At 48.8% G+C, this 18,188-nt stretch overlaps 6 protein-coding genes across 6 annotated transcripts; 1 reads left to right on the top strand and 5 right to left on the bottom strand.

Moving 5' to 3' along the window:
* Positions 1-278: 278 nt before the first annotated feature.
* PGRI_056920 (putative RSC complex subunit (Sth1)) lies at positions 279-4,720 on the bottom strand (the record flags this gene model as incomplete). Its single annotated transcript, XM_040793405.1, has 4 exons — positions 279-500; positions 552-4,258; positions 4,337-4,541; positions 4,655-4,720. The coding sequence occupies 4 exons, from the start codon at positions 4,718-4,720 to the stop codon at positions 279-281; spliced, it is 4,200 nt and encodes a 1,399-aa protein (XP_040648260.1).
* A 1,139-nt stretch (positions 4,721-5,859) lies between these two features.
* PGRI_056930 (uncharacterized protein) lies at positions 5,860-7,406 on the bottom strand (the record flags this gene model as incomplete). Its single annotated transcript, XM_040793406.1, has 5 exons — positions 5,860-6,478; positions 6,533-6,810; positions 6,868-6,983; positions 7,048-7,215; positions 7,280-7,406. 5 exons carry the CDS (start codon positions 7,404-7,406, stop codon positions 5,860-5,862), a joined length of 1,308 nt encoding a protein of 435 aa, XP_040648261.1.
* A 903-nt stretch (positions 7,407-8,309) lies between these two features.
* On the bottom strand, positions 8,310-9,014 carry mpt (putative DNA repair and transcription factor Ada; the record flags this gene model as incomplete). Its single annotated transcript, XM_040793407.1, has 1 exon — positions 8,310-9,014. One exon carries the CDS (start codon positions 9,012-9,014, stop codon positions 8,310-8,312), a length of 705 nt encoding a protein of 234 aa, XP_040648262.1.
* Positions 9,015-9,422: 408 nt separating this feature from the next.
* Positions 9,423-12,615, bottom strand: PGRI_056950 (Dynamin; the record flags this gene model as incomplete). Its single annotated transcript, XM_040793408.1, has 5 exons — positions 9,423-9,510; positions 9,744-10,128; positions 10,186-10,320; positions 10,380-10,641; positions 10,705-12,615. The coding sequence occupies 5 exons, from the start codon at positions 12,613-12,615 to the stop codon at positions 9,423-9,425; spliced, it is 2,781 nt and encodes a 926-aa protein (XP_040648263.1).
* A 1,284-nt stretch (positions 12,616-13,899) lies between these two features.
* On the bottom strand, positions 13,900-15,332 carry PGRI_056960 (60S ribosomal uL2 domain-containing protein; the record flags this gene model as incomplete). Its single annotated transcript, XM_040793409.1, has 5 exons — positions 13,900-14,037; positions 14,104-14,681; positions 14,829-14,886; positions 14,953-15,039; positions 15,297-15,332. The coding sequence occupies 5 exons, from the start codon at positions 15,330-15,332 to the stop codon at positions 13,900-13,902; spliced, it is 897 nt and encodes a 298-aa protein (XP_040648264.1).
* A 571-nt stretch (positions 15,333-15,903) lies between these two features.
* Positions 15,904-17,934, top strand: PGRI_056970 (uncharacterized protein; the record flags this gene model as incomplete). The annotated part of the gene is made up of 5 exons (XM_040793410.1): positions 15,904-16,089; positions 16,197-16,366; positions 16,476-16,605; positions 16,665-17,033; positions 17,083-17,934. 5 exons carry the CDS (start codon positions 15,904-15,906, stop codon positions 17,932-17,934), a joined length of 1,707 nt encoding a protein of 568 aa, XP_040648265.1.
* Positions 17,935-18,188: the final 254 nt, after the last annotated feature.

Consider the following 18,188-nt stretch of genomic DNA (forward strand, 5'->3'; position numbering starts at 1 on the left):
GGTGGTCTTGCGCAAGATGATTGTCGATGTCAAGACCACCCAGGGAAATCAATCGCTTGGAACAATACAGCGCCATCCTCCGAAGTCCATCCCCGATTGCAAAAACAAAACATTCACGGGAAAAACGCCTTTCCTAGATGGCACAGAAGTGGGAGAAAGAAAAAGTATTTTCGGATTACACATGAGAAGAAAGCACGAGCGGGAAACAGAAGTCGCAGGCGCAATATGAAGCGTGGGGTCATTTAATTAGGTTGTCAGACCCCACGATGAAGAACAGTTCACTCTCCAAACCCGTACTCTCCGCCGTTTGAAGGGCTATCCCGGTTGGGATTATTGAAGGTGAGCTTCAGCTTCGGTTGGCCTGGGGTGCCAGCAGTAAGCGGAGTGTCGGCGCCCGAAGCAAACTCGGTCGAGCCATCACCGCCGGTGTAGTGATCTTCAAAGTTGGCGAGCTCGGGATGGTCCTCGGTCAATCGTCGCAATTCTACCAAGCACTTGGTCTGTTGTACCGTTAGCATCAAAATTAATAATCAATAAGGATTCAAACCTACCTCAATATCATTGGCATCCTGGAATAGCACGCTACCATCCTCGTTGTAAGTCCGAGCATTCTGGCAAAGCAAGTGGATGTCATCACGGAATTGCTTCAAGCTCTGGTAATCGGCCCGTTTGACCTTCTTCTGAATCGCATCCATGGCAATGGGATTTTGAATGATCATGTAGTAGTCGGGGTAATAAGAGCGCGGCGGAGGTTTCATGAATGGTTCGATAATTGAACGGACCATGGGACCCTCTTCACTATCAGAACCCTCCGGTTGCACCTCAGCCTCCATGTCCATCAACGACTGAATCACGGTATCAAGAATGCGAGTCAAGTTGGCACGGTCAGTGGGGTTGAGAGTATCCGGAACTTTAGGCTGGCGGCCTCTCTTGCGCTTAGGCTGGGGAGTTTCTTCCACAACTTCCTCGGCCTTGCGCTTAGGAGGAGGACCACGACGACGCTTCTGCTTTTGAGGAGTGTCGTCCTCATCAATAACCGATGGCTCGGGTGAAGAGTCATCTCCGTCACGTCCAAGCTTGTTAGACTTGCGACGCTCCACGCGAGCTTCCTTGCGTGCGATGGCGTCTTCAATAGTATCGTCATCGGCGTCCACTGCCATCAACCACTGCTCTTCGGTGAGACCATCATCGTACTTGGTCACCTTACGTTCACGAGCACCGCGACCAGTGACCTCAATCTCGACTTCTTCGGTGACAGGGTTATCCTCCTGCATGTAAATTTCGGGCAATTCTTGCTCGCACATAAGTCGAGGGTAGCGGTGGCCAGGACCATATTGGTCAGTAGCGATTCGCTGCCTGTCTATCTCCTGGAAGATAGGAATTTCTTCTTCGGATCGGGCCATAATTTCGTTGAGTTCATCATCATCCATTTCGTCGTGATCGCCAATCTGCTCCGCAGCCTCTGCCGTGTCCAGGAGAGTTCGAAGAAGTGCATCTCGCTCTTCGTTGGTGGACTTGTTATCGAACTTTCCGGCCTGGATAACCTTGCCATCCATGTCCAGCTTGAACTGTGCACGCTCAAGGATCTTCTCTTCGACCGAGTTAGAGCTGATAAGCCGCAAAATGCGGACCTCGTTCTTCTGGCCAATACGATGGGCACGATCCTGGGCTTGCAAATCCTGGTGAGGGTTCCAATCCGAATCGTAGATAATAACAGTGTCTGCAGTCTGCAGGTTGAGACCAAGACCACCTGCACGGGTGGAAAGCAAAAAGCAGAAGTATTCAGACCCAGGAGCGTTGAACTGTCTCAAGAGTTCCGATCGGTCGTCAGACTTAGTGGATCCGTCCAGGCGGAGATATTTCATTCCACGAAGACGAAGGAAATCCTCCATGATGTTCATAATCTGAGTCATCTGGAAGAACATCAAGACTCTGTGGCCCGTGGCACGGAACTTGGGAAGGATGCGATCAAGTAGCTCAAACTTTCCTGCTGTACGCCAAAGAAGGTCGTTGGACATGCGAGTGGGGTTCATCTGGTCTTCAACAGGCTCAAAGACGAAAGGATGGTTGCAAAGCTTTCGCAACTGCATCAGCATGTTGCTGAGACCACGCATTCCAGTCTTTCCGCCCTTGCCATCAGTGACGGCCATCTTATTGTGGGTAACAAGTTGCTTGTACAACTTGGCCTGCAAGGCGGAGAATCGGCACTTGATGACACGCTCCTGCTTGTCGGGCAAATCCTTCTCGACATCCTTCTTCAAACGTCTCAGAAGGAATGGCCGAAGAACTTTATGAAGACGACGAATAACAAGAAGTTGCTCTTCTTCGCTCAGATCCATGCGGTCCTGGCCACCAGTGTTTGCGAAAGGTGTGTTGAACCATTCATCAAACGACTTGACAGACTTGAAGATGTTGGGAAGGACGAAGTTGAGAAGAGCCCATAGTTCGGGCAAGTTGTTTTGCAAGGGAGTACCGGTCAAAATGATACGGTATCGACTGGTGTAATAGGTTGAGAGAGTGCTGCTGAGCTTAGATTGCGTGTTCTTCATGCGGTGACCTTCGTCGACAATCATGTGTGTCCACTTGATCTTGCTGAGGATCGGACGATCCTTGATGATGTACTCGTAGGTGGTGAGGAGAACCTGGAAGTTGCCCCAGCGGATCTGCTGTTGTTGTTGCTTTCGTGCATTGGGCGGACCCTTGTAGACTACCTTGCTCACGCCGGGTGCCCACTTATCGAACTCGTTGTTCCAATTAGTGAGCGTGGACAGTGGAACAATGACCAAGAACGGCCCATTGTTCTTCTTCTTTTCAATGATGTGGGTAATCAAACTGATGGTCTGGATCGTCTTTCCAAGACCCATCTCGTCAGCCAGAATACCGTTCAGGTTATTATTGTACAGTGAAATCATCCATTGCAGGCCCTTGATCTGATACTCCTTGAGAGTACCTCCCACGAGCATGTCGGGCTGCGAGGTGACTTCTTCATTGATGCGATGAGCGACAGCATAGTAGTCAACCTTCTTCTTTCCAGTGGCGGTCTGATTATCTCCCTCGTCTTCACTATCCGCAAGCTCTTGGTCAGACTCTTCGTCATAATCATGCGCCTCGCCATAACGATTCGCCAGGTTGCGCTGTTGCTCCTTGACGGAAGCAGCAAGCTGCTTAAGGAAGTTGTCGGTTTGCTTGAGTAGATGAGAGATACGCGAATCCTTCGCCTGTCCCAAAAGCTTCAGGTATGTCTCCTCATCGTTGGCCTTCAAAGCCTGCAGACGCTGCTTGGCGGTTCGCTCCACACGCCTCTGCTCTTCGCGCTCCATATGCTGGTGGTGTGAGATCATCATACGGCCCAGCTTCTGCGAGCGCGCACGTTGCTGGGCGGAAGCATTGGCGAGATCAGCGCTGTGGTTGAGGATGGCCTGCAGCTGATCGTACTGTTTCTTCTTCTCTCGAGATTCGCGGGCATCACGTTGCTGCTTCTCGAGCTTCTCAGTGATACGAGCCTCGCGCAGTGACTGCTTCTTCATGCGGCGGTGACTCGAGCGATTAGCTGTCATTCCGAGGTTACTATAGTGGAACATCTCGCTCTGGAGCTGCTTCCGGTACTGTCGCTGTTTGGGTAAGAGATTAAGCGACTTGTACTCAATCAGGGCCTTCAGCTTGAGAGAGTCATCGTAGGTTGGTGCGTCGCTCTTGCTTGTATCCCATACACCAAGGTTGGCGGGAAGTTGAGCAAGTTCTGCTTTGCGGGCGGTGATTTTATTGTACAGTATGATCTCACGATCCTCGCGCATCTGCTCCAGGTCGATACCAGGTGGCAAGAGAGCGGGGATACGCACACGGTTCGCACGGTTGGCGTGGTCAGTATAGCTAATAGTCTTGGAGAGCGAGTCGTATGGAGACTGGAAGTTGTCATACCACTCCCTGGTCATGACTTCAGCATCTGAGCTTTCTGGAGGCTGGCTGCCCGCAACTTCGGTAGCAGCTTCAATGACCTTTTCGGCTGCGGTAACGTTCTCTACGGGAGTAGGTGGTAGAGACTTCTTCTGGTTTTGGAAAAGCTGTTCTTGGACACGCAGGGGAATGGCGAGATTCTTGGATAGCATCTTGAACGCCAATATTTGGTTTCGAAGAGTAGCTAGTTGCTCTGGTGAAAAGCTACCGCTTCCAACCGTCGCGTTCTTCTGGTTCAGAGCAACTGCCGAGGCATTAGTGGCACTAGGTGTGGCAGCAGTCGAGGAAGCCGAGGGTGTGCGACCTGCGAGAACTTAAGTCAGCCCTGTAGAATACATTGTGTTTGGAGGAGGATGAGAATAGTAAATCAGACAAAGCTTACCATGAGAGCCATTGGCAGCTTCAGGAGTAGCGCCATTCATTTGTTGCTGTTGGCGCTGCTGTTGAGCCTGCTGAGCCTGTTGCTGAGCCATGCGCTGTTGTTTTTGGAAAGCTTGTTGTCGTTGAATGGCAGCAAGTAGGTTGTGGGCCTTGATGAACTCCGGGTCATCAGGACGAACACCTTGTTCTTGCATTTGCTTGTATTTCTTTGATAAATGTTAGAGACGACATCAAGGGCAGGCAAGGTATATTAAGGCGCATTAAGTGACTAAAGAATTGATGTACGGTGAGGTGTGTTGTTGCAATGCGACAAACTTACTTGGAGTATCTCCTGGACATTTTGTTGCGTGAGGTTAGGCGGCAAGCTCACGTTGCCAGGCGCCATATTAGGCGCTGGGTGTAAGGAAGCCATTGAGACGCGTGTATTTTTTTTTAATTCATGAGCAAGTGAGGTAGGTTGGGGGCAATGTCTCGGTCGATGCGGAGTTGTGGAAAGTCACGGTCTCCACCTGGTTCCAATCGCCAAGTCGCGCGGGTAAGAGAACAGGCGATCGCGGTGGAAATAAATGGCAAGCAACAGTTTGTGGTGAGCCTGTTTATGGTGAATGCGATCAGTGGGCGACTGTATGGGATGCTTGGCGATGGAAAGCGTGATGTTTGGGGGCGTGGTCGGAGCTTCCGATGCGATGGGGGGAGCGGGTACTTTCAGGGACAAGGGAGTCAAAGAAAGCGAGTAAAGAGGCGAGTTCCCAGGTTAAAGCAAGGTGGGAGGGGAACTCAAAAGTTGAAGGCGCGTTGGGATGGCGCGTTCAAAAAGTGGATGGATGAAAATGGAGATGAGGGAACGGAGTTGCGCGACAGGCTCGGGGAAATCTGGGTGCTCAGAGCAAAGGACTGACAACAGCCTGGCAAGGAGTTTTTTGCAAAGGGTCTTAGTCAGCATGCACGTGAGCCCGTGCTGAATTGTTGCCTGGGGCAGCGCAGCTCTGGTACCGTACCGGTTTGGGGTGAGGCTACTATCGAGTGTTGATTTTAGTCTCAAGTCTTGATTGAATATTTGGTTTAAGTGCTTCATTGAATGTATTGAATTATCTTCCTTGAAATACATAATAATACGATGATGAAACATTGTAAAGCTGGGCACCCGGGTCCCACCCTTGCTGTCAACGGGTATCTACACGAAGATCTTACCTGAATTACACATTCAAAATGCGAATAAAGACATGAGTGGATTTACCTATTCACTATAGGAGACACACGTACCCACGTTTCTCATCCTACTAACTCTGCGTTGAGACTAATAGCAGCCGGGGAATCCTCCAGACCTTCACTGGAGTCGACTCGGCAAAGCAAACCAGAAAGAACAATCGAGGAAAGGACAGGACAATCCCATGTAAAACCCAAGGGATTAGTGAGGGAATGATAATAGATACCATCGCCATGACCGATGATAAAGCTCCCAAACTCCAAAACCCCATGCTCCAGAACAAGAATAAACGTAAGAGGCAATTTCAAAACATTCCCTTACGCATTTGGTGCAGTAAGAAGAGACCGCTTGGCAGGTGGAGGGGGAGGGGGCTTCTTGGAGCGAGATGGTGGAGGTGGCGGAGGAGCCTTCTTCGATCCAATGGTGTTCAAGTTGCTGGCACTGGGTCTCCGGGATACCACGCTGCCGTGAGATGTTGCGGGGGATATAGATCTGCCCCCGCCAAACATCCGCTCGGGGCTAGAACGGCCATATGAGCTGACCTCTTCGGAGTCGGCGTAAGGATCAGCAGAGATTCGACCTCCAACTTGAGTATTGCTTCGACGTCCAAATCCAGACAGATTCTCGCTGGCGGTTCGCTGCTGAATCCACTGCGATGAAACTGGCGATTGATCTTGTCGCAGTTGAGCTGGGCCTTCGAAGGTGGGAACTCTGTTGAGGACAGGACGCGAAACCCCACCGGTACTCCCATAGGTCTCTCGCGGGGGCGACTCGGCGTACAGCTTCGAATTAGATCTGGTTGATCTAATGGTAGGCCGAATCTCCGAGGCATTGATCGACTCTTCCTGCAATGGTTCATACCGTTCCTGGTACGAATGGGCAGTGTTGGAACGAGGACGGGTCGGACGACGGGGAGGGGCATGCACTTGGCTGCACCTATTTCGACGTTAGTATCCCACAAGAGATGCAGCAGCCATGATCCATGCTTACCCAGTCCATTCATTCTTGAGCTGCAGAAGAGCCTCGCGGGACCGTTCATGGTATTCAAGCTGGGCGTCCAAAAAGACCCCCATGTCCATAACATTGTCGGTTTCGGATTCTTTGATGTCCTGCATGCGACGCAGCACGTCGTCACTAGCTTCCTCATACTTCATTTTTTGCGAGCGTAGTTCTTCCTCCACGCGGAAATCCTCCTTCTTAGCCTTCTCCATCTTCGAGAGAGAAGTATCATATGCCAACCGGCGGCTGTCCAGCTTCTTGCGAGCATGCTATGAGGCAGATTAATACGTGGTCTTCAATTTCGATCGTGAAAGTGAAAGGCATACCTGTAATTCTTTCATCTGAGTCAGGGATCTTTCGAGGGATTCAAGCCAGCTTGAAGTCGCCTGCGCGATGTAGCTTTCTTGGATGCGCGCAATGCGCTCTTCGGTGCGCCCAAACACTGATGGGATTGTTAGCGATGTGATTCCTCCCCCGCATTCCCTATGCTCATCGACAGGACTTACTGATGAGACATTGTCCATATTCGGAGTTCCCATCGAAGTCTTCACCGTGGGCCACCATGCTGCTTCCCAAATGGGCAATTGGAAGGGTCTTCTCTTTGTCATCTCCCTCATTGCGCTTCGAGATAGCCTTGACATAGGAGGTCATGGACTTATGAATACGGTCAACGCCTAGATAGAGAAAGGTTGGATCAGTAAGAATAAACTGCAAGTGCGGAGCGTGGTGACCTCCTACCTTCATGTCGCACCCCCATCTCCGTCTCCATTGCCTTAAAATCATCAGAGAGACATGTCTTGGCCTCTCCGCCCATGCGTTCTCCAGCCCATTGTTTGAATCGGCCAATCCTCTTGTTCACGTGCATGTTGTGTGGATGATAATGGTATGTGGGAAGAATAATCGAAACCAGCGATTGTGTCAAGTTGGGATAAAATTGAAGTAAGGAGGGAATGTTCGACTAGAATGCTCAAGGATAACAGGAGAGAGAGAGAGGGAAAAGGAGGTTGGGGGATTAGATTAATAAAATAAAAAAGGAAATCAGGAACAGGGAAATAGGCTACACATTTGGTCAATACCAATACAATTTATGCATGCAGCAGTGCGGATCTTGTCAATCTTGTCAATCAGTGGAGAAGGTACAAAGTAATATTTTTTTTCATGTTCTACTATTTTACCATTTAAAATAAAATATATATATATAAAAAAAAAGCTCTGTAATTTGTAGACATCTGGAGTCTCTTTCTTCAAAGTGTACAAAAATAAATTTGAAACCACAAAAGACCCAGAGGGGAAACTGGCGGTTAAACTGTGACACGCGTTAGTGGATGTGGTGGGGAGCCACACAATCCCATTGGTGTATTTCCTTTTTAATTACTATAATTATCTTTTATTGCCACTGGTCTGAAATCGAACATGTGGCAAGAAATATAAATTAGCAACATCATATACATAAACGAAATGCATGTATATATCATATAATCTATAAGTATACCATATACTATAATGATGTACGATTCTCCGTACTCGTACTCGCACGGTGCATGCGATGGCTTGACGGGGTTTCAATTCTGTTTCAGAAGGTCCAGCCCACTGACCCCATTACGGAGTATGGAGTAAATTAAGATTCTATGATTATCAGTGGATTGCATCGCCGTGCCAATGTCAACTTAGATCGAAAACGGTTTAGATCCTCTTCCTATTTTCCCTTGAACTATATTATTGGTACAAATATACACTTATTCTATCAACATGTGGCCCCAACATATCACTACTCGGCCAAGATCATTCGAGGGTCAATAGACAATGAACCAGGCACCCACGTTTGTTCCGAAGCCAACAGAGCATCGAACTCATTCCAGCCTCCCAATGGGATTTCGTCCCCAGCCGCCCGTGGACCAGCCCCTTTATCACTATTCTTATCTAAATCCAAGATCTCACCCCCAGAGCCGGAGCGCGGTGTTTCAACTTCAGAAAAAGCATCGGACGGTGAGTCTGGTGGGTGCAGGTTGCTCTGCACAAGACTCTCCACATATTGACCGGGCGTAACGCCCACATGTTTCTTAAACACACGATGGAAATGACTGGGTGTCAAGCCAGCCTCGGCCGCCAGATCTCTTAATTTTGGTTTCAGCCCTGTCATCAGAACGTTCCTGATTGACTCGCAGGCTTTGTTAATCATGGCGGTTTGGGGGTTGCTTTGTACCGCTGTCTGACCCGAATGCGGTCGACAGCGCTTGCAGGGTCGGAAGCCTGCTTTCTCTGCTTGCGGAGGGGTGTCATAGAACTGGACATTAGCACGGCGGGCTAGGCGTGCTGGGCATGAGGGACGGCAGTATATTTTTGTAGTGAGGACCGCGTAGACGAAGCTGTTGGCTGTGATGTCACGGGTCGAGATAGCTTGCCACCGTTCTGTGTTGGTGAGGGAATCCGAGCTAAGTCGGGGGATCTCTTGGGGCTTGGATAAATCTGTCATAATTGGGTATTCAAACTGTAGATATCTTCAAGGTAGGTATTGTATTCATTGTACTCCGTAGTTAGTCAAACTTGAGAGGGAAAGCTCGGGAAATCTGTTGTTTGATCTCAAAGTGACCAATCAGCGTCCAGATTGGCATCCAATGCCTCCAAGTTTCATATAACGGCGAGGCACCATGGTTTACAACTTAGTATGTATATGTAGAATTATACGCTTTCCTTAATAGTTTTCATGTCCACCTTCTCATTTTCGAACTCTGGAGGTCGTTTTACTTCTATATCTAATTTCTGTTCGATGCTTATATATATGTAGTACAACCCACCCTGACCTGTCCATACATAACCCCCTCCATAAAAAGCAACATGACCATAGATATTATATCAAAGAACCATTTAAACCGAAATAAAGTTATTTCAAGCTAGCGTAGCCTTGCTGGGCCGGGGGACGGGGTCGGGGCATATAGGTTTCTTCGCGCGTAATCCCCCAGTCGGAGCTCCTAGCTAAGTAGTCAATATCTTTTCTTTTTCAATATAGTACTAAGCCTTCACTAAATTTCAACAGATACGAAGGAACTACAAACCTCAGGTGAATATTCAATAAATGGAAACATAAGACAGATGCTTTGATAATAGTTATATGCAGGATCTGTGCTGGAAAATGATTTCTCTTCATACCTATACAAAGCGACCAGGAATTAGAAAGACCCTTCCCGCACATCCTCCAACTTACAATGGTTTGTATCCCTGCGTATCTGGAATTTTTGTCGCGTCATAGTGAGCTTTCTTCCTCCGGGAAGGTGAGTTGGTCGAACTTTCAAATGGAATGGGCGACGAGCCAAAGCCTGTATTATTCGAACCAAAGCCTTGACTGTTCGAACCAAAGCCTTGACTGTTCGAACCAAAGCCTTGACTGTTCGAACTGAACGCCCCATTAACCGCTAAACCAGATACAGACTGTTTTGTACCGAATGCCGAACTCGACGGATTGGATGTGGCAGTGGCAGTATTATTAGCCCCAAACCCGCCATTTCCTGTGCCCAGGCCGGAAGATGATGTGCCAAAGCCTCTTTTACTTGAATCTGAAGAAAAGATCGACAAAGCAGGCGCGGTGGACCCTGGTTGAACAATTAGCGTTTGCACATATTGACATAGTATGTGGAAGTGCTACCTACCAGTGCTAGCGGTTGGAAGTTGCCGGGGCAGACCAAGCGGGAATAGACTAGGCTGAGGAGTACTGGGCGCCGCCTGAGCTATCCGAGATGTCTCTGCAGGACTTGGAGTCTGGGTTCGGGTGGTTGCTAGCCCTGCTGAACCGATACTCCGATTAGCTTATGACTCCATAAACCGATATACGGAATATACATACCCAAGATAGGACGAGCACGTAGCGAGGAGTCCGCTGTACTAAAGGCATTGAGAGTCTGTCTTGCCTTTCGTAGCTTTTCGAGCTCTGCATTTAGACGTTCCCGATCCTTCTGGATGTTCGATGGCTCTGCTGCGATTTCTCGAATCTGCTGGTCATCCATGCTCAACACAGTCTTGCCGGTGAGTATATGCTCCAGAGGACAAAGAAGGCAATTTTCGATCGCCAAGATGGCAATATTATCGACAAATGTTACGATCGCAGTCTGCAAATGCAACGTGTTAGAATTCCCCTGGTATCTCATATCGAATAAGCATGTCTAGCTCACCTCGTAGTAGGCCTGCATTTGATCAATAATCTCTGCTGCTGCAAACTGATCGCTGGATAACTGTAGTTGAGATGCTGCTCGCTCCAGATCTCGGACATCAAAAGTGTTTCGAGTATCCTCTCCCGTTGAAGGGTAAGATACAGGCTGAAGGCTTGTTTTTAACGTAGCAATCTGCCGATTCTTTCTGGATTCTTGGATCTTGGAGAGAAATGATGTTCCCACGGGCAGCGGATGGCCCCTTTTGTAGTACGAAGTCAATTCGCTGAGCTTTTCTAGCAAAGACTCCTTCATCTTCTCCATTTTCGGACCGATGAGGTGTCGCATGAGCAAGAGGCGGGTGTGATCGTCCGTGAGGTTCTTCAGTACCAACTGGATAAAGTACTCAACTGAATCCCAGGAATTTAGCAGATGGGACTTAGCAATTGCTTCCCAGGGCTCAGACTGATCCCGGAACAAACTCCCTACAAGCAGCTGGTTTGCACTACCTGGTAGCTCGATTCCTCGACTTTGCCGGGCCTGTTCTTTAATCTCTTCCACAAGAGACTCCTGGGTGATGTACAGCGGTGTCCAACCATCCATGTAAGGCTTGGATCTCTCTTGCTCGATGTCCTTGACAGTCGATGGTTGGCCAAGGAATTGAATGATTCGCCGATTCCCGCGAATGCTCATCGCTTCAGCAAAGCACTCATTGAGCTCACGGATTATTGCCCGCAGTCGGCGGAAAGGGGCTTCTTCCGTGGTTGCCGTATGGTCTTTGAATCCACCGAAAAACTCATCGACGTACGATCCATTCAACGCCTGGTTTGTGATTCGTGCAAATCCGCTGCTAATGTCGACAAGAAAATGACGTTGCTCCTGAAGAGTTGTGCGCGGCGCGCCCATTTTTGCCAGTGCCTGCTCATTACGAGAGATCCTTTCTTGTATATCCGCAATAAGGCCAGGAAGATTGCGACGGACATGGCTAAGTAGGATCTTGCTGAGACGATGCCTCAGACTTTCAATCCCAACCTGATCTCGAGGGAGGGAAGCCCATCGCCCCCTTTCAAAGAATTCCTTTTCTTGGGCATCTCGGGCATCATCGGAAATGTTGCGCGTCTCAAACGAGCGGTTGCGCAATACATGCCAGCCAAGTTGCAGCTTCACCTTTTCATTCTTGATGAACTGGACATAAGTTTCTTGTTCGTCTGAGCCCGCTTCGGGGATATCAGGCTGCGTGACAATACCCAAGACCCTCTCATACTTGGGATCAAAAGACTGAGCGATGTTCAAGACCTTTTGGATATGGTAATCAGCCCTTGCACTGATGACAGCCAGAATGATGCTCCGAGAGCTCTTCATGTACTTTTCCGTCAGCCCTTGAACGATCTCCATTCCTTGCGCGTTTTGTTCGCTGCTACTGGAGTAGTAGAGTCCCGGAAGGTCGACCAGAGTCAGCTCTGGCTTTTCAGGGCCTGAGATTTCGACTTTAAGCACATCGTCACTAAATCCCGTGCTGGAAGGATCGGTGCTGGAAAGTCCCATGCATTCCTTCGCGTTTTCAATCAACGTGGGAAGGTCTTCACTGGAGGAAAAGGACTCGGAGGTGAATGATCGGAGGTTCTGTTGTTCCTGCTCATCCTTCCTAGAATCCCCAGGCTCAATGGATACTTTGATCTTTTCGTGGGGGCTTCGGCGAAGAACAATTTCGGTCGCAAACCGAGTGCAGATATTGCTCTTGGAAGGAAACCGTACTCTGGAGATTGCCTCTAGCACGGAGCTTTTCCCACTAGACTGATTACCACAGACGATGATCTGAGGCAGCTCCACAAGGCCTCCAACCCCAATAGCGCGCAGCTCGTCAATCTTATCTAGCAGTTCTGACTGTTCAGACTGTAGCTGGTTCATAGCCTGTTCATCAAGTGACGGTGACATGGTAACAATGTTCAAATGTTTCTCTCAGTATGTGGGGTTGAGGGAGTTTTGAGAGAGAGAGAGAGAGAGAGAGAGAGAAAGAGAGAGAGAGAGAAAGCCAAAGAGGGGAAATAAGATAGACCCCCTGTTGATCCGCGTCGCGCCGTGCACTTTGTCTGAAATGAACGAAATCGACTACACCGAAGCTATAATTTTCATTACTGTCAAACGGTCTAGGAAACAGATATATATGATACAAGTAGTACGGGAATTTGGGCCGTTCAATGTTTCCAATTGCCTACATAGTAGCTTTATATAGGACCACTTACATATCAATGAGCGTATTGATGTAGTGTATACAACAGTATAGCATTTCAAACCTCATTTAGGCCGTAAATTACATATCTGCGCTCTATTTGTTTCTGGCTAGACTGTGGCACTGAGATATGTACAGCGGGACCTCTGAAACATTTGGCCAAACCAAAGTACCTAGATATACCCTGTATAGTTACATACTGCCTTTATATTCTGCCAGTTCTACCAGTCTATAAAACTCCGAATATAGTTAGCTTGTATACACGTGATGCAGGGCTGTGATGCTAGTAGTCAAAGGTATACATAGGAAAGTCGTTTGCACAAATTGTGCCTTTTGCTATCTTTTTTTCCTCGCCCTGACCTATTAAACAGAATGATATCTGAGAAGACTGCTATACATACCACTGGAAAGACCACTGAAAAGAAGATAAAAAGGTAGGCGGTATGTCTAGGTACATAGATTTTGCCCAATATTTCGGAGGTCCCACCGTACTACGTTCATGTAATATAGTCAATATCGAACCTGGGAAGGAACCCGATATATATCCATCATACATCATCCCCGGGTACTAACGTGATCCCGAAACTGATCTAGAACCTATTCGCAGAGGAAGAAAGCACGGGGCTTCACCGCTGCACGGTATTGGTAACAGATCATGGAGACAACAACCATACATCGCAATTAATATGCCGATGAATTACGGCAGACTGGAATATCTACTAGGGTGATGGAATGAACGATGAAAAATTTAAAGGTGTATCATTCCACAGCCCCAAGGGCTTTTTGATTTCGTTTCTGCCCTGTAGAGGCCAACCCCGGACCCCTTTCCATCACCCTTTGATTTGTTCGACAAGAAAAAGGATGGTGTCCACAACCTTAATTCGCTAAGGGCGCATGAGACGCTCATCCGCAGGCGCCTAAGTACATTTGTCTCATAGCAGAATTCCATTTTCAACCCGTCACAAGAATAACTCCAAGAAAAAGCACCCTTAATCCTTGGTCTTCTGGGTACCGCGGAGCAGACCAGTTCTGCGGGCGGCAATGAGACCAGCCTTTTGACCCTGGGTGGCGTAGCGGGAGATGGTCGAGGCCTTACCGATGTGCTGGTGGTTACCACCACCGTGAGGCTGTAGAGAGAATTGTCAGATAGAGGTCCTGTAGGTTATCGGGTCTGTGTATAGACTGAAACTTACGTGATCGACGGGGTTCATGGCAACACCACGAGTCTTGGGCCAAGAGTTGCGCTTGACAGCGAACTTGTGCTTGGCACGACCAGCCTTGAGCAAAGGCTTGTCGGTACGGCCACCACCGGCAACGATACCAACCATACCGCGGGCAGTGTTCTTGATGACCTTCTTGGCACCGGAGGGGAGCTTGACACGGGTCTTGCCATCCTCGGGGTTGTGGCCAATAACGGTAACGTAGTTACCGGAGGTACGGCCAAGCGCACCACGGTCACCAGCCTTCTCCTCGACGTTGGTGATGACGGTACCCTCGGGCATAGAGGCGAGGGGAAGGACGTTGCCGACGGTCAGGGCAGCGTTCTTACCGGCGTAGATGAACTGGCCGGTGTACATGCCCTCGTTGGCGATGAAGGTCTCGGTGATCATCTTGAACTTGTAGGGGTGGCGGAACTGAACCTTGGCGAGGGGAGCACCACGGCCGGCATCGTGGATGATCTCCTTGACGACACCACGGGTGTAACCGTGAGCCTCAGCGAAGTCGAGAGTCCGGAATTGGGCAGGGGCCTTGTTCAGGCGGGTGTTGGCCGCTGTAAAATAGAGAAAAATTCGATATCAGCACTCCAATCTCCTTGCGAATCTGTGTGGTTTTCCATTGATCCTCTTGATTTCCTCCTCGCTGCTTGGGGTGCGCAGCCTCGAAATTTCGTGCTGGGATGGTTTGCGGTCGCACTCACTGAAAATGGAGCCACGGCCCTTCCTCTGGTTGCGGATGACACGACCCATGGCGACTGTCTATACGATGATCCTAGGTTAGTATGGAAGCCGGACAGAATTGTCGTAGGAAAGTGGTAGTCGTACCTCGAAGTGAAGATAGGCTTGTCGTTGACGAGTTGAGAAATCATCGGACACGGGGACTTGTGTGGGCTTTAGGGTGCGGTCGCTAATCTAACCCAATCGGGTATAGCGCATGGTCGCTTACTTGAATTGGTAGAACTACAGCAACACAGGCATTTCCAAAATACGCCTTTAATCGTTCGGTTTATATGGTGTTCATAAGTAAAGATAGTTTTAATAAATTGAATACTATATATGGAAATACTTTTGACTCAAAAATATCTATATAATCTTTATTTTATGCCTAAAGAGACTATTTCAGTGCAAGCCCTGTAGATTTTGGAAGGGCAAGTTATGTCATCACGCACACGTGACTGCCAAGACCCGATATCGCCAAGACTCATTTTGGCGTGTTGCTCTCTTCCTCGGACCTCCAAATAGCTAAGTGTGTATATTCCATGCTTCCATCTATGGATTTGGTGAGATGGAAATGTCAATGAAATGAGACCCAAACAGGTATGGGGCTATACTTGCCACTCGGACCATTACAGTTATCAATATCAAATGATCAACAATGCTCGTCGCGTACTTTCAGTATGAAAGCAACAGATACGTAAAGTTGTTTCAACCAGTCGCATCCATTTCTCACAGGGCTATTATATCTCATTAGATAAATTGATTTGAAAATATCCAATGGGAGCTCATCAATATCCCGTACTGGCTCTCTTGAGCTCTTATCTCTATACAGAAATCTACAAAATTCAAGCCGCTTTCATGCCAATATCCCATTTGTTTGAAACCTGCTCTTCTAGAAGACTGCAAGAATTCTCAGTAAAAAAAGAGTACAAACAAAAGGAGCAGTTGTGCCCAGAATCCTTTAAATAATCGCCCTTCGGGCGCAAGCTCGGTGCAGACGTGACGCTCGATTGCGCGCAACTTACTTCTTCCTTCATCACCTACCCCATCACTTCCACCATGCCTTCAGAATCAGAACTTTCATCATTATCATCGGCACCTCCAACAGATGACGAAGCTACCATGGCAATTGAACATCCGACTGGTATAGCAAAGTACTTCAAGAAGGAGTCTGAGACGCCGCCACCGAAGCGGGAACCGTCACCTCCGCATGAATACGTCGTGGCCGACAACCCCGATATTGCGGTGAGTTACTTCGCAGGAAGTTTTTGCGCATTGCTTGATCTACGGACATGTATATGACGCGTTCAATCAGAAAAAGGACACGCTTGCTAAGTTATCGCAATCTTTAGTTCATCGTTGCGTTCCGCGCGCGTTTCCATGAAGTGTTCCCCAAGGGAGTTCCACACTACGGCCCGCAGGATATCGAGAAGGGAATTGAGGAGTCTCCCCCTGGAGAATATATCGAAAGACTTCTATGCGCATTGCTTGGGCTTGTTCTGAACCGCAAGAAGGAAGTTGAGTAAGATCGCCACCTGTCGCCCGATACCGCGGAGTGCTTGACGCGCCTTTCCTACCCCCGCGCCATCGGTTGTGGAGTTGAATGCTGATTTGATGTTTGAATTATACAGACGAAAACACTTCACACGTCCCCTCGAAGAAGCAGTCCATACACATCAGTCGCAGTGGCCAAAAGAATGGGAGGGCAAAAATCCCCTTCATGGGGGTCGCAGCTTTGCGACCATGTCCCCCGTTGAACGTGTATGTTCTTAAGACCCATCATAACACCCGCTCTGCGATTCTGACATGTCTCATATTAGCTGCGTTTATTGAAGGCCTTAATACTGTGGTCACTTTCGTCGTCCGAAGCGGTCCAGGCGAAAATCAAAGAATCCTACAAGCAGGCGCGCCACGATGATGACCTCAACCAGCCATTGTCTGTCCAACCCTGGGGTCGGGACAGCCTGAAACGTCGGTATTGGCTTATCGAAGGGCACGATGACACAAATTTCCGTCTCTACCGCGAAAGTAATCCGGCCCTCAAACACAACACTTGGTGGAGCATCGCGGGGAGTATTCCCGAGCTGGAGGCCGTCGCGGAGAAGCTTGAGGGCGAAAAAGGCACAAACTCCAAGAAGCTCAGCGAGCGAATTCGTGCTTCGATTCCTCGATTTGAGGCATCAGAAGAGGTGATTTCCTATTTCAAAATTACATTGGACCCTGTTAATAAATTATTAGAAACGGAAACGCCGCGAATATCGTCTCGCACGAAAAGCTGCCTTCGTTCGTCCGGATCCTGGATTTTCCATGTATGAAGGTCGTACACGCGGCAAGAAACTGAAATACACGTATTCGGAGGACGAAGACTTCGTGTCTGATGATGAGCCTTCCGCCCGTCGCTCCACTAGAAATGCGGCTCACACGGAATCTTCCACGGAGTCTAGGCGCCCTCGATTCACAGCAAGTGGCAGGCAGATTCGGTCTCGCGCCGGGGGCCTATATGGCGAGGCGCTGTTGACTGGTCAACGCGATGGAACTGATGACGACGATTTCGATGATGAAGAAGAAGAAGTAAGCAGACCTCAGAGGGTCCGAACTTCGACCCACCCCAACGGATATTCTGGATACGACCCCGATGATTTGGAGGATGCATCCGAGGTTCATTCTAGCGCGAATGAAAGCGGCAACGAATGGCAAGGCGTTGAAGATGATTTGGAGCACGATTTCGAAGGCGACAATGAAGAGAACGAATCAAGCGCAGGTGAGTCAACCAGCAATGAGGAGCCAGAAAGCCTCGTTGTGCAACTTCGATATGGCAGGGGGGATACATCTGGCAAGCCAGAGGTCCAGATTGAAAAACCACCCCCTGCGGAAGATGTTGATATGAAGGATGCCGGAGAAGCTGCAGCAGCTTCCTCCGCCCAAGCATCATCGACAACACTACCCCATCAACCAGTTCCGGGTGCGCAGCAGGCCCCGACCATGATTGCACCTCCACACAGTTCTGCTCCGATACCCCAAGTGCCGACCCATTCTGCAGTAGCTGTGGCTGCGCCATTCGTTTCTTCAAACGCTGTGAATCAAAATTGAAACTTTTGGATCTAAATTCGGTTCAAAAGCCAGGCTGAAAAGAGACCAGAAAGAGACCAGGAGTGTACATTGTTACGAACAGTTGCTAGATAGATCTTTTTGGATTGCAATTGTACTTCATATTGGCACTGTGGTGACCCAATGTTGAACAGTATACGAAGTAATGGAATGGAGGTGCCAACCCTGGAAAACACAGACTGTCTCATAAGCTGTCCCCCATCCATGGATAAATTCAATACACAGGACATAGACAA

This window comes from Penicillium griseofulvum, assembly GCF_001561935.1.
Source record: "Penicillium griseofulvum strain PG3 chromosome Unknown contig_95, whole genome shotgun sequence".
NCBI lineage: Eukaryota > Fungi > Ascomycota > Eurotiomycetes > Eurotiales > Aspergillaceae > Penicillium > Penicillium griseofulvum.